At 29.9% G+C, this 16,020-nt stretch overlaps 2 protein-coding genes across 6 annotated transcripts in view; both read left to right on the top strand.

Annotated features, from left to right (window-relative positions):
* LOC141455834 (breast cancer anti-estrogen resistance protein 3 homolog) overlaps window positions 1-9,008 on the top strand; it is a 301,202-nt gene extending 292,194 nt beyond the window's left edge. For all 5 annotated transcript variants that reach the window (XM_074131261.1, XM_074131263.1, XM_074131258.1 and 2 more), the window contains one exon: window positions 335-9,008. In XM_074131261.1, the coding sequence (XP_073987362.1) occupies window positions 335-732 (398 nt within the window). In that variant the 3' untranslated portion in view covers window positions 733-9,008. The remainder of the gene's footprint in view (window positions 1-334) is intronic.
* Window positions 9,009-9,829: 821 nt separating this feature from the next.
* On the top strand, window positions 9,830-14,601 carry LOC141455658 (uncharacterized). The gene is made up of 2 exons (XM_074130897.1): window positions 9,830-10,952; window positions 12,198-14,601. Exons 1-2 carry the CDS (start codon window positions 10,593-10,595, stop codon window positions 12,903-12,905), a joined length of 1,068 nt encoding a protein of 355 aa, XP_073986998.1. The 5' UTR covers window positions 9,830-10,592; the 3' UTR covers window positions 12,906-14,601.
* The last annotated feature ends 1,419 nt before the right edge of the window (window positions 14,602-16,020 follow it).

The following is a 16,020-nucleotide window of genomic DNA, read 5'->3' as shown; positions in this document are numbered from 1 at the left end:
CTTAGTATGAACTGATTGAAGAGAATTCTTCTAAATTGCTTCCTTAAAATGTCACAAATGGTAAGAAAAATAGGAAATAATTAAGGTCAAATAAAAGACAATTGTGTATTATTGTAAAGAGCAAACAAATTGTTGTAAGATAATATAATTCAGATATTAAAAATTTCATTAAAAAAAGTGCTTTGAAAATTACAAATGACAAAACTTTCCTACCAACCTAAAATATTTATTGAGTTGTCTGAAACGTTTTGTTAAATTGTATTTGTAATGTTTTACTCTAAAACTAGGGCTTCCTTTGTTGTGTTTTAAATAGTAAAACTATTGTATTTTGCAGATAACACCTGTAATTCGAGCATAGAATTCAGCTGCATACAAGCCTGGGAAAGTTCAGCCAGCGATCAAGGATTAAAGACTTTATCAATGCATATGGAAGATTCTAGGCGAGTGGCACAATCGCTGGCCACATACCGTCGTAATTCAGAGATTGTACTCGGTGATTCGAGGATTGTTGATCTGTTGGGCGATGTTTTCCGTACGGAATTCCAACTGAAATTCCTGTGGGGTAGCCGGGGTGCAGGAGTAGCCCCGGCTGAGCGACACGCTAAATTCGAACAGATCCTGAACGCAATGTCCGAGATGTGCGAACCTCCGCCGCCCCGACCCCAATCGCCCCCTCCACCGGCTCCCCTTACACCTGGACAGTATAATCCAGCCATCGGAACAAGTGTCTAATTGTTTATTTGAGAAATAAATGGGAGAAATCAGGAAAGATTGTCAGGAAGCACTGTTAACATTTTTCTGAATTATTGTATTGGAATGAAAAATAATGTTACCTTTTTTTAAATTGTCAAAAGGGATAATTCTTCCCTCTTTGAAGACTTCATTAAGCTAGCTGTATTATCAGAAATACGCAGTGGGCCTAACGGGTTCTCAGTGAACCTTGTCCATCTTGTACATATGAGGTCCAAAGAGTCGAGTTGGAAGCATTATTGACACAGATATTTTGCTTCTAATGGTGTTGTATGTGCTTTAATTTAAATTTTAACTATTTAATCAATTTATTGGCAGCATCCCGCAAATAAATAAATCCTAGCTTAGATGCATACTGCGACAAATCTGCTAATCCCAAATTATCTTAAGTGAGATAAAAAAAAAAAAACAACAGAACTCTCCCAAGTAGTAACGTTTTCGAATATCAATCATTTCCAATTCGGAATTCACTAGAATTTGACATTAGGTAGTACAATCATTTCCGTTATTTTTTGAAAATCATTTCTGCCCAAGTTATTGACGTTTGAAGGACATTAGTGAAATCAAGAATGGTATTTGGCTGCTTAATTTTCATCTTTGAGAATTATTATTCATGTTAAACATTTCCAAGCAAGCACTAAATTCTTTTCTTATTTTTGGTATCCGTACTGAAATAATATTGACTAGACGTTTTACGCCGAATTTTCACAACTATCTATCCCACTCAGAACTTTTTGTAAGCAGGGAATTTAACTTTTTGAGGAGTTTTTTATCCAAACAAACTTTCATCTTATGTCAAATCTAGGAATGAACCTATTTTTGAACCAATTGAGTAAACAGTATACCCTAATAATTTGACCATAATCACTTTAAGATCTTAAAAAGTAATTAATTCAATAGGGATTATATTCTTGGCTACTTCTAACTGTAATTTGATGCTTTAATTATAAAAGTAGCATTCCTAAAATATTTAAATCTGTAGGTTCGTATAAAAGGATTTAAAATTTCACTATTAACACAGAAGTTCATAATCTTTACCACCACCATCCAAGTTAAATTCAAGAAATGGTTGTATTAATATTATCCCAACTAAAATAATTAGCAGTATCAGTATTTATGTATTAATATTATTTATGTAGGACTAAGGAATCCCAGTTAAAGATACCTTTTCTCCTCATAACTACAATTCAAAACTTTTTCAACAATGAGAAAAGAGCTTTGCTGAGAAATAATTCTTTTTTCAGACTATTATATTTTGTAAAATAGGTTTTTTTTTGTTTTTTTTGCGCATCAACAGCTGAGGTTATTAGCGCCCGGAGCTTTTTCCAGTGCACTGCCGGCCTCCGGACAGTGTTCTCTCGTTACAGACAACACAGTCCATCACCGGACAGTGAGCTGTAAAAAGCTCCTAGGAAGAGAAAATCTAAGGGTCAGCTGCTGGATTCGAACCCGGGACCTCCGCGTGGGAGTCCAGTAAAATAGGTTGCCCTAATGAAATAAATATATAAATCAACCTATTATTTTTCCAGGGAGAGTCTAGATCTGTTGTCTTAATAGTCTTTTACTTGTTGAAAGTGTTTTATTGAGATCTATCTTCTATGTTATTCATAGTCAAAACTTATTTATGTAGGACTAAGGAATCCCAGTTAAAGATACCTTTTCTCCTCATAACTACAATTCAAAACTTTTTCAACAATGAGAAAAGAGCTTTGCTGAGAAATAATTCTTTTTTCAGACTATTATATTTTGTAAAATAGGTTTTTTAAATCTGAAAACTTATTTCAAAAATAATAATAACTAGATAAAGTAACCTTTTAAGGCCACTTATTTAAAGTAAAAAATATTTTTAAAAAATAAAAAGCTTTAAAAGATAAGCACTTTCCCGTTGTTTAAAAATAGAAAAAAAATATTAATATATTTTTTATAAATTGGCTCGAACTGGTTGTGACATGTAATAAGGACAATTCTAGTGAGCTGAACTCTGTAATTTTCTTTAGTTATATGTTATTTTTAAACATAAATATAGAATAAAAACAAAGAAAATAATCAAAAATGCTATTTAATATTTATTTTATTTTATAGTAATCGAATCGTAGGGATTTTTGCTACTAAGTATGATAGTGGTGTTTCCATTTTTGGCCGACTTATATTTGCAAAATAGTAAGTGCCACAATATATATTTTTTTTCCAACAGTTTCAGTAATGCTACAGAATGCAGGTAATAGATTAGAAACTGTATTCATTATTAAAGTTTAATCCCAATGAATGCCGATCAATCACAAATTATAAAATCAATACTGATTACTTCAATCAACATAGTACTAAGTAAAAAAATTAACTGTAAGTTTTGAGCTCTTATAATTGTTTAAATGCAGCTCAAAAAAAAAAACAACAACAAGAAAATGCGCTAAAAGTGAAATACAAAACTGAAAACTGAAGGCCTGCTTGGGATTGTTTGATACAAAACACAAAAAGTTGTGTATACTAATCTTTAATTTATAGATAGTTATACATGTAATAAAGTACGTATTGTGAGGTACTTATAATTTGTATTTATTATGTATAAACAGATTATTGTTGAACTTTTATTTTATGGACGTTATAAAATTCACAAAAATTGGCCTCTGCTCCCGTACAATGTAGACCCATTGTTTATTTTTATTTTTTAATATATAATCTTAAATTATTCGTCAATAAAAAAAAAGTTCCTTTTTCCATATTTACTTCATTAAATATGTAAATTTTGGTTTATGAATTAATGTATAATGATTGTAAATAGATTTAGAGATTCATAATACTAATATGTATAAATACACATTTACTTCTAATTTTCTCATTTATTTTTGTTTGTAAATTAAGTAATTAATTGTAATTTTTTTAAAAAAGAAAAAACTTGTATGTGTACATAAATTTTGATAATTTTTAATGATTAATTTTATGGTACCATTGTGATAAATTTCCCAATACTTCTGGTTTTTATTTTTTTGTTTATTCAAAGAAATTTACAAAGACAAACAAAAAGAGACTGAAATGTGCAATAACAATTTTGTGTTAATTAATATTTTTTAATTTGATTTAGATGAAATTTCGCAAAATTAGGGGCTTCAGTTAAGTTTTGTTGGTAGGACATTTTGATGTACAGTCAATTATTCTTATTACTCTACATACCGACGGGCTTTTAAGGGTGCTTAAACTAATGGTATACCTCGATTTCATTTTACATCAAGCTGTTTCTGCTAATAAACGCTAGGATTTGAGGCAAGAGGATAGTTTGGGCCAGTAGTTCGGTATCACCTTTTCTGTCCCAGATCTAAGAGAACCCTCAACGGTCGATATATGAAAATTTGTTAAAAAGGTGTAATAGCGTTTCATTTCCCTTGCGCCGCCTTCGCCTCCTAAAACACAGAGTGGTATTTCCGAAGAAGGCCTTGCTCTGTAATATTGCTAGTAAGCTCTGAAGCTTTCATAGTAACAAGTTTGTTTCTTTGTCCTACCAAATTCGCCCTTAGAGGGTGGTTCTTATGATCTACCTCTTATTGGCCTAAAAAAATGCCGCAATAGAGCGCACTAAGGCTCCTTCTTTTGCCAGTTTTTCGGCCTTTTTTTTTTTAATGAATGTCTCATTGCTCCACTCAACTATTGCAGGCACAATTTCATTGCCCGGCTGCTCTAGAAAAATCGCTGTTCTTCTGCCCTTTGTTGGTACTATGCACAGCTTGGCTGTACTGCTAACGTTGATATCAACTATTCTTGACTGAAGGAGTTCTGCAAAAGAAGTATGAATGTCAGTGCCGATATCTTCATCTGCATTTGCAGTTTTAACTGTGTACATAATTTTCACAAAGTTATAGTGTTTTTTTTTTGTTTTTTGGAACGTATGAAAACATAACTAACTTCCATAATTTCCTTCCGAACTTTAGTCCTCCACTATCAATGGTCATCGAAAAATATTGTTTTATTTCGTATTATTAATTCAATAACATCGCTAAAACTACTGAAATCCCAAATAACTCTTTTAAAAAAAACAACTATGCGGACAGATCAAACATTTACAATTTATTTTTTAAATAGCTAATTTACGAGATATTGATTTAAGCAACAGTTTAAAATTATAATAATTATGGCCCTCTTGTGTACTGTTTACTTTTTAAAGGCGTAAGGGCAAATATGTTAAATACGTATATTATAACATAGATTTATAGGCTTAAACAAATGCTTGGCATTTGATATGATAAATGTTTTTATTGCAGAAAATAAATTGTATTAGTAATGCTCGGATTCAATTTTGTACCAAACTTTCATTTTAAGAAAGAAACAAAAGTGAGATCTCAGCAAAAGTCTTGAACTATGCTTTTCATTTTATTTTTTTTATTTATTTTTTTTAAAAAAGTAAGCTTACTATAAAAAAAAAAAAACGTGTGCCCAATTGAAAAATAACTCCTGCTCAAATGCTTGCATTAAAATTAATTTAGTACTCAAATAGAAAATTATTCATTTTAATATTTCAAAAATGTTTTTAAAGGACCTAATACAATATTTTGTTTAATTAAAAAGGTAAACAGAACAGGATACTTTCCTGTTGAGGTAACTGCCAAAAAGAGTAATAAACCCCAGCAGGTACTTTTCATTAAAGATTTTTGTTCAACATTTTTTGAAAGATTATACTGCTGATTAATAGCGCTGATTATAAAACAATAAGCCTAAATAAATGGAGGGGCGTCTAAGGGAGAGATAAAGATGGATAAAGAGAAGTTTATCCTCGGCGCAATCTTCTTCTTTTAAGATTTCAGTAGCAATCATATCAATATGGGTTTGCCTTAGCTGAGCCAAAAGGAGAGTCCACACCGCAATATCCTATATACACTGCAATCTGGCGTCCACTCTTCGAATTCCCAACTTGAAAAAATGTGTTTTTACTCGAGTACAAATATAATTAATTAATCCGTAAAAGGGAGATAGAAAAGGGCGTTTCCACAGTCCGGTACGAAAGGCTTTTGTTATATCTTGATAAGCTTGAATCAAAATATTCTTTGATGGAACTCCTCTGTTGAAATAGTCCTGGACTGAATTAGCAGAGGTTCTCTACAATTCTTCGGCCGTCTAAAAAATATTTATTAAGTAAAAAAGTGTGTAATATTTAAATTTACCATTTTAGTTAACAAGTGAAGTTTTATTTTAAGTGCAAGTCACCATTGAACTTTCCTAATTTCTTAATCCCCGAGAATAAAACTAAATTGATTATCTAAATTGATTTTATTCTAATATTATGCTGCTACTCCAAGTATAATTTTTAGAAGACGCCAATGTTTCCATGTACACATTTTGAAAACCATCCAGGAAGTAAGAAAAAACTTTAAAAATTGTCGGTGCACTGCCAGAAACAAAGAACTTGCTAAAATGCCTAAATTTGAAAAAATAATAAATCTAATAAACAGCCCACTGCCTGAAAGATTATTTCCATTAACCAAAAAAAAAAAGGAAAATGATAGTAGTATAGTAAAACATTGAATGCAACCAAATTTATAGCATATTTTATATAAATATATATGTATTATATATATGTGCATACATATATTTGTAGTTGTGAATGTGGTATGTGCAACGAATTTATAATTAACCAAAAAAATGAAACAATTAAAAAGACAATATGAGAATGTTTTAATTATTTTTTTTTTTCTCGGATTTTCTAAAACCAAATAATTATTTAAAATCGAATATTTTATGAAATAAATATTTAAGAATGATTGCAGGATGTTCTGTGCCTGTGTATTTGGTTAATAAAGATTGGGCCGAATTTCATTTGATTAGTTGGTATTTTTTTGAGTGTAAACCGCTGTAACTATAAAATATCCTAAATTCTTACTCAAAATTTGTAAGAATTTGAAGGCCATAATAGTGTACATTTTCAAAGTAAACCAAGAACTAATAATGGTTTTTGAACTGTTAATTGCAGCCTTAAAAATGATGCTTCATTGGTTTGAAGTTCAGAATCTGTGTTTGCCATTTACTTTTGTTCCCACCAGTTTATAACAGCCCTTTTATTGAAAAGCGTTTATCAGAACATACTGCAAATTACAAACAAATAGTTTTTAAATTATAAATATATAATAAAAAATACTTATTGTATTATAATTAAATATTTATACATAATGTAATCCATTGTAAACAATTTTTGTATACATAATAATATATTGAAAATATATTTGATATTTACAATGTGTGATTAAAATGCAAGTAAGAATAATTAATTATATATTTTGTTTTAATTTAAAAAGCTACTTATGAAAACAGTAATAATAGAGTATTGATAGAAAAATAAAGAGTAACATCAGAACCGTTAATTTTCTTGAAAAATTTCATTAATTATAACGAATTTGTGTTTCATTGGCGCAGAATTGACATTGGAGGCTAATTCCGGTGATTTTATAATTATTTTATTTTAATTTTTTTAATTTAAAGCGCGTCAAGGTTATTGGCGCCCGGAGCTTTTTTAAATACACTGCCGTCCTCCGGACAGTGTACTTTCGTTAGAACAACACTATTTATCACCGGACAGTGAGCTGTAAGAAGTTTATAGGAAGAGATTTTATTAGTATTATTAATGGGATATGAACGATGAAACTATTTAAACGATTTGCCTATAATGGTATCTTGATTATATCCAAAAAATCACAATTGCCTTTTTTATTCTTAAATTTCTTTTTCCATCCATAATCAGGCTTACTTCAGATTGTTGCTGAGAATTTGGCTTCCACCTTCATATGTTACACTCGCTTATTCTTTGAGTCATTCAACTGTGAATCAATCTGTGACGGTTTTTGACATAAATCCAAAAATTAACAGAAACTATAGAAGTATTTTGGATCAAATCAACAGGATTTAATAATTCAAAGCGATTATGAAAATGATCAAGAATTGAGTGTATTTAAGGTGCAGAAGCGCCTGTAATGTAATTAACCCCTTAATGCACAGTTTTTTTGATAAATATCAATAAAACGATTGTTTCTCTTTGCTTTCACATTGTTATTTTCAATTCTCGATTATATTCGAGTGAGAAAAATTATAGCAGCATAAAGAACAACGCCGCCCGAATTATCTCGAGTGTGCACAGTTTGGCCAGTTTAGCGCGCTCGAGTTAACTCGAGCGTGCACGTTAAGGGGTTAAGGACAGATTTGCTAAAACTTTTTCTATTTTTCCAAAGATGTCTCGTTTAATCCCCTCAAATAAGATTCTCTTTTTCCTAAATTTCTCTGAGTAAGCTTATACTCGTTAAAGGATTAATGCATTAAGTTTTATTAAAAATCTAAGAAATGAAATTTAAAAAATGATATTAGCCTAGTCAAGTGGTATTATTAAAAAACATACCTCAGAAAAAGTAATTAAAGAATTCTGTGCTAATAAAACACACTATTAAAATGTTAATTTAATGAAACTATTAAAAGAAATATAAACAAAATTAGTTTCCTGGATAAAGTTGCAAATAGTATTTATTTATATATGGTGCTTGAAATTCACGATAAATAAGGTTTTTTTAAAAACAAGAAAACAGAGAACATATAAAGCATATTAAGTGGTAAGAAAAAATCAGATTTCTGAAATTTTCTAATAAAATTTATTGAAGATGTTAAGTTTTCCAGAAAGCTCAAATTCACTTGTCACATAAGACCTTTTTTTTATTTTACAAAAATGAATTTTTTTATTCTATAGATCCAAATGGAATTTGTAAATATGGGGTTTTGTAAAAAAAAAGAAAGAAAATTAGGTATTGATAGCTGGAGTTTTTTAATGAAATATTTGATGATGATTATTATTATATAATATAAATATATATAAATAAATAAAATGTTACACAAGAACAAACATTAATTAAAAATTAATTTCTTTTTCTTTTTTTAGTTATTTATATTCAAAAAAGACAAAGTTGGATGTATAGTTTATAGTGTTTAGAATCGTTTATAAGTGTTATACTAATATCAATAGAAATAATTATTAAATTACCTTTATGTGTGCTCGAATTGATAAATTTCGACTTTATTTATTTTCCTAAATGAGTTTTCATAGTGTATTTACATGTTAGTTTTTTGTTTTTTCTATATATATAAATGTTATTTAATTTTTTTTTTTTGTAATGGTACATAGCTTTCGTCTTTTCCTTATTGTTTACAAGGGGACCAAGAGTGTGACAGTTTTCAAAACAAGAAGAAGAAAATTATTATGAAAATAGGTCCAATTACAGTCATAAAAATGAAAAGAAAACGTTAATAAACAATTATAATTCAGAAAAAAAAGGGTTATTATTAACAAGAAAAATAAAAACTGAAAACATTAAAGCTTTAAAAAAAAGCTTCGATTCGAGCACATTCTTCTTTTTGTACTAGTCTAATATATAAAATTTATTATATATTATATAAATATACAAAATTAAAAAAATAGAAAGTATTCTGATGAAACCCGTCCTGCAAAAAACTATCCTTACAATTATTTAGATGAAACTAACTGCTCCCAACTGTATTTTCCCTAGACGTATTTATTTTTATATAATTAGTTGTTTTAATCCTCGGCTCCTTTCCCTATTACATTTATTTTTTAACAATAGTTTTTGCACCAAATAAATTTAAATTTAAATTAATAAATAACTCTGAATATAATGATTGATTTCCTACAGATATGGTGACTGATACAGATACAGACAGAATCACTGACGGAGTGCTACCAAGAGTATTGGCTTTTCGAAGTCGATACCATTCATTAGACATCTTCGCCGGAAGAACTATCGGTTTCTGTAATCTCATTTCTGCTTGGGATTTCATCAAATCAACGTCTGAAATCATTACTTGGAATCTAAATTTAAAGAGATGAGTCGTGTTTATTACTTAACGTTTTTTTGGCTCGGAAGATAACTAAGAGTATCTGTACTTGTATATCTATTTACAGATAATGAATAATGGATTGTTTGGATTTAGAAATAAATCCATTTCTCTTCACAGATAATTGGAATCATGAAACGAAAAGCATTGGAGTTTTCAGAAGGTTTTTGTGGAAAAAAAAAATATATATACAGAATGACGTTACAAGAATTAACTCCAGCACAAACAGCGACGTTTAGTAGGTTGTCAAAATCGACTTGTAATACCAAAGGTTGAAAAGTAGTGAAATTAACAAAAATTTTCGGCCCTTGCTGGAGTCACTTATATAATTAGCCCAATCCGTTAAATAACGTCAGTTAAAAAGTTATGTTTTGTGTTTGGGACTGCGAGGGAATCATCCATAATGAATTTATAACTTTGCATAAGAAGTAACAGACGTTTAAATTACTCAAAAACGAATAGTGTTTTGATGTGATATTTTAAGACTCAACGAAATTAATTCAGCTGTAAATTCAAAAACGTAATGTGACTGAACTGCAGGGGCATGTCTACCTGCCACTTTCCTTTCCTGCAGCTTCTACCGGTCTGTGATATGCACTACTCGCAAGAAATCCAATCCAGAAATATAAGCTTTCTAAGCTCTGAGAAATTGGACTTTCGTTCGATATAAAAAAGTCGAATGAACAGAGAGAATTCGTGGATTTATAAATTATTATGAAGGTTATAAATTATTAAAATAAGTAATATTTTATGATAAATATTTATTTACGCTGAATATATTTCACGCAAGGTGAAGATGCACATTGATTTCCATTTCTTCAACTTTCTTCTTTTAGTTGAAATCTCTGAAAACTTCATATTCAGGAGAGGGGAATAAAAGAATACATAATTATTGAAAGTAATATTAATATAAAGTAATATTAGTAAACCATATTGTTTAAAGGAATACAGAGTTTGTGTTCACTTGCAACAACATGTCTTTGAACAATATTGTACTATGGTGTGCAACAATATTTACAACTCTGTCCAGATTTACAAACGGATACCAAAGATCGCAGCAAATGTATCAAGATTTAATTTCGACCATCGACAAATATCACAGCTTAAAACTATTCGCTGATCAACTGAGGGAGCAACATTATCTTCTGCCTCAATATTACTATCCGTCCGAGGAGAGCAACTCGCTGCAGTATTTGGAACCTTCGAGTAATCAACATCCTCTGAAAACGAATACTCTGCACAGCAGTATTCCATTAGCTGTTACAGTACCGACATCGCTTAAAACATACACGGTTTATTTTCCTAATTCACATCCAGTTCAACCGCCAACGCAGGTAATAACTATTATTGTCTCATTTTCTGTTTTTTAATCATGGAATGTACTTTTATTTTTTTAAAGAAAAATGCTCAACAAAATCCTAATCTCTATTTTCTCGTGTTCAATTTCGAATATTTTTTTGCTACTTCTCGTAAATCCTTCCCTCGTAAGAGGAGAAGGAATAATAGTCCTTGTGCAGATTTTCAATTTTGAATTTTTTTGCGTACCAAATTACGAATTTATTAAAAAGTATGTAGTAGGCATTACATTATCAGCAGTATGGCAGTATACTCAAAGCAGAACGTTCAAATTTGCTATTTGTGAGACTTTCGGAGATGCTGATATTAATGTTTTGGTCACAGTGAACTAAGAGTGGATTATTCTGTATTTTGTTATTTCACGAAGATTTTTTAACGGGTTTTCGAAACAATTCTTGTTTTGTCAAACAGGAGTTGTTATTCATGAGAATCTCCATGTCTGTTGTTATCCATTTTAGCTTAGAAACCTTCATTTTACCAATGTCTTAGCGCTCAGTAACATATAAGTTATAAAATAATTTGTATATTTAAATCGACAACACCAACAATGTTTTCTAAACTGTTCAGTACAATTTTTTTAGGAATGTTGGTTCACAGATATGATTCTGAAAGCAAAATATTGTAAATAAATAGAAGACCGATACTACTCGTTATTTGACTGTTTACAAGGTTGACTGAAAACTAACTGTAATCAAAAGCACGAGCGTGGTACTCTCTACATCAAAACAATTTCATTAATCAAAAAAAAAATATAATTTCAAAATAGAAGTTTTCGAAACATGATTTTCGACAGCTAATTTCTGTTTCGATCAATTTAATAAACGATAATAATAAAAAATTTATTAATGAACAATAAATAATTTAAACTTGAAGTGACCTCTCCGGAACTAAGTGTTGAGCCGAGGCAAACATCATAATTTAGAAAAATTGCTAATAAGTACCTCTGTTCTGTCCTTTACGAGTTCAGACAAAAAGGTCAAAGGATCCAAGGTATGGGTCATAATAGAAAAGGGTCGCCACCTCAATTATATTATTTCAATAGTTCATTGTTTCCTCCTCCCACCCAAAACAAAAATTTTCTTTGAAAAAAAATTGTTTTAAAAATATGAAAATTCCGTTTAGGAAGTTCAAAAAAGTCTAGTTTTATGAATATTTTAATTCTGCTATTATTTATTATTCTTACAACTTTTATTTCATTATAATAAATCTGAAATGATTTTTAGGGATCAACTGATGAGAATCCATCAATAGGTGGTCTTCCACTTTCAGTCACATCTCAAGAAGTAAAGACAACTTTTGATAAACCCTTGCAAAAAGCTCAGATTTCTCCACCTACAATTAATCTATTCGAGAAATTTAGATACGTGCAACAGACAAGTATTCCTGATGAGCTTAGTGAACCACATGAAGCCTCAACAGAACCTGAACTGAAAAATATTTTTGCTCGCCCTTTAAATAAGATTGTGCATTTCAGTGTGAAAATTCCGTCATTGACTCCCGTTAAAATTCAGTATAATTCACCAATTGAAGTGAAAAATTCGTTAAAAGAAGATGTAGATGGTGATAATGCGGCCATTGATGGCGAGAATGTAAATCAATATTTGGCTGCTGAAACTCCGGCGTTTCATAAGACCAGGTATTATTACACTACTTATAAATGGGTAGCTCCTTTGAACAAACCATTACCTGAGCAAAAGCCATCTGATGATAGAGTAGTAAATAGTGAAGTATTTCAGCCATACACAACGCCTAGAACTGCAGGTCTTCATCACCAAGAAACGGCCAAGGTTGTATACATCACAGTTAAAAATACTTTAGGTGATTCGGCCAGCGAATCTTCGGATCCAAGAATTGCTATGTCATCGCCGTCGCTTATCAACTCTGATAGTGAAAATGGATATCAAGATGGGCTGTATCAGTCTAATCAATGAAGTTCATTTCACTGCAAGATAAAAAAGCTTACAATAATTTATTAATTTTTATTTTCATTTATCTTTATGACATTTTTATTTTAAGATAACCAATTCATAGCCAAAACACTTCAAATCATGAAGAATTCTAGAGAATAAATTTGGTACATTATTAGTTTTAAAAAAGCTTTCTGAACTTTTGCTATTTACTAGAATGAATTGTAGAAAATGATCTTTTGTACTGGCCGCCAAAATGTGACAACATTTGTCTCAAAGATCCCTCCTTCTTTTTGACAAAGTATTTTTCTGAATACTTTGTATTTAAAAAGAAAGTTTATTCTAAAGTGGAAATAATTGGCTCAATGCGGAGACCTTGGTCCAAGTCAAGGCATGCTCCTCCATTAGATTTTTTTCTTTTTATGTTCATCATTGTGTCACAATGAGAGCGGTCACTTCATGCCACAGTTTCATTCTGCTTTCTTCCATTGAAAGAAAAAAAACAGACAAAGAAATTTTAATAGATTTTAGGATGTTCATAAGGATCAAATTTGGCCTAATCAATGGTTCAACTGAGTGGAATCTACATAATTTTTTTTTTTTGTGATCTATTGATTAGGCTGACTGACGGTCTTAGCGGCAAGAATTCTATTTAATTAAATAACTAAGTAATACTTGAAAAGACTTTACATATTATAATTCTCGAAAATTTTATAGTAGGATATACTTTTATAATAGTGCAAGAAGCATGAAAAGTTTCTTAATATAAAAATCAATCGAACTGATGAATGCAGTTTTCTTTACATTATAAAATGTAAGTATTATTTTAACTATGTGCAATCAAAAGCCGAAAATTGTCTGTCATGGAACTTGTATTTAATATTTAAATCTTACAGCTTGACCATTAAAAATCCGAAGAACTAATAATGTACGCCATGAGTAAAAGAGTAGAAAAGAAAAATAACTCCTAAAATGTTTGGCAAATGAATTATATTTTTTATTGTATTTAAAGGTTACAGTCTTTTTTTGTTCACAATGTAAAGAATGTTAAGAAGGTAAAAGATTTTTTCCAGTTTCCCTCCACAAAATAATAATAATAATGATATAAACATTAAGTGAAAGCAAAATTACTACCGTGAAAAGTAAATAAATTAATTGTTATAAAAGAAATACGAGTATTGTTTTAACTTTTCTTTTTCTTTATATTTATTTTCTGTATATATTATTACAATTAATTCTGCTAGTATTGGTTAAAGATGAAAACACAATGTTTCAATTTTTTAATTTTTGTATGTACTTGTACTGAAACTAAAGATTTGTTTGAAAATTATGTAAAAATTCAAGCAACTGATCTTTATATTCTAACAGTTAAGGCAACAAAATTAAAAGTAATTTAACGTACAGGCTCAGCAAGTAATTCAGCAACGAGGAATTAGCAAAATATTTAATATACTAGAAGGACCACAGAGACCTCAAGCGATTTGTTCTGAGAAAGTGGTGACAGGAATCAAGAGATTTACTACAGAAATTATATTAAGATAAAGCTTTGAACGAATCAAGATTGGACGAAAGAAAAAGATGAAATATCTATTGGTTGTTGTATATGAAATACCATTCACTAACCACTGTCATTAAACACCATTACTTATAAAATACTATGCACAGACTTTAATATTCCCTTTACTATACATCCCAACAAAACTCCTGGGACATTTCAGTAAGACAATGTTACCTCTTTATTTTAAAGTATTTCAGTGATTATTTTGTTTTATCTATTACTATAAAAATCATTATTTAAAAAAAAATATTTTGATGGTCTAATTAAACATACTTCACCCAAAATTATCATTTTCCTCTAATAAAAAGAAAAATTTTAGAAGACCAAGATTGGTCTTATTCTCTTCTAACTTAAAGAATTATTGTGCAAATTTGGTGACATGACAAATGATTATGGTTCACACTTTTTAACACTTATGATTAGCACTGCGTCAGCAAGTAATTCAGCTACAAATTGGGTATTGTACTCCCAGTTATGCCCTCCTTCATGGTAGCTTATTGTTAAAAACATAGGTAAAAAACCCAAACAAGAAGTAACATGTTTATTTGAAAATCTTAATAATTATTCTTACATTCGTTCATAATTTTTTATTCAGTTCACGATAATTTTTAGTTGTCTCCAATTTTTTACATGAGCACGCATCGTATAAACATCTTGCTGATATGTTTTTTACAATTATGAGGAGGGCGAAAAATAATAAGCCCAGAACATAAATAATACCATTTATGCTAGTGCTCAATAAATGGATACTTTTGCAAAAAGATGTTCGAGTTGGAGACTTGAAAAAAAAAAGACTTTGCTCAAGAGAGGAGGGGCAGACAGTCCAACGAAGAGAGATGTGTTGTCGGGGATCAATAATTTTTTTATAATTCTCTTAGAATTTCGGTTTTTTGTCTTCTTCACTCCAAAATTTTATTTTTGGGTACTTTTGATTCTTGAGGTAACGCTTGCTTACTTTTACACTGTAGCTGCTGACATCCTTCACGCTCTCAGTTTGAGTGTCTAGTCCCTAGGTTTTCTTTTAATTGCTCTATTTTCATGCTTTGATTGAAATTACTTTCTATTAGTTTAGCAAACTAAGTACAATAGCTCACCTGAAATGTTTTTCTTATATGTACTTTCAGTACTGTCAGTTTTTTAAATAAAATTTTTGGTGTAAAAATAAAACTGACCTAATTAAATAATTTAAACAGTTTTCTTCTCGGTTTGTTGATTTAATTTAATTAAGGGCAAAATCAGCAGATGGAAGAAGCTTTTAATTGTTATAAAAAATGAAATGAACAAATCAGGACAATGTCCTAGTTTCCATAATTTCACTCAGTTAGATACGCTTTATCACAAATTGTTCTGAATTATTTATTTAATTTAAGTTACAGATATGCAATTTTCAACATAAAAGGCATTAGCAATTTATTCCAAATGTTTTACGTAATGTGATGCTTAAAGAGGACTAATATAGATAAAGTTTTCTTCTCCTAAAGATATGTAATTTGAAAGGAGAACAATGAACTCAATCAAATTAGAGTTACAGAAAGGAATAAAAATGGTTTTGAATTGATTAACTGCCAGTGAAGGAGTAAT

This window comes from Rhodnius prolixus, unplaced genomic scaffold (assembly GCF_049639745.1).
Source record: "Rhodnius prolixus isolate KJV_2025 unplaced genomic scaffold, Rpr scaffold_4, whole genome shotgun sequence".
Classification (NCBI taxonomy): Eukaryota; Metazoa; Arthropoda; class Insecta; order Hemiptera; family Reduviidae; genus Rhodnius; species Rhodnius prolixus.
Note: the sequence above shows the minus strand (reverse complement) of the source record. Positions and strands in the feature narration are given on the sequence as shown.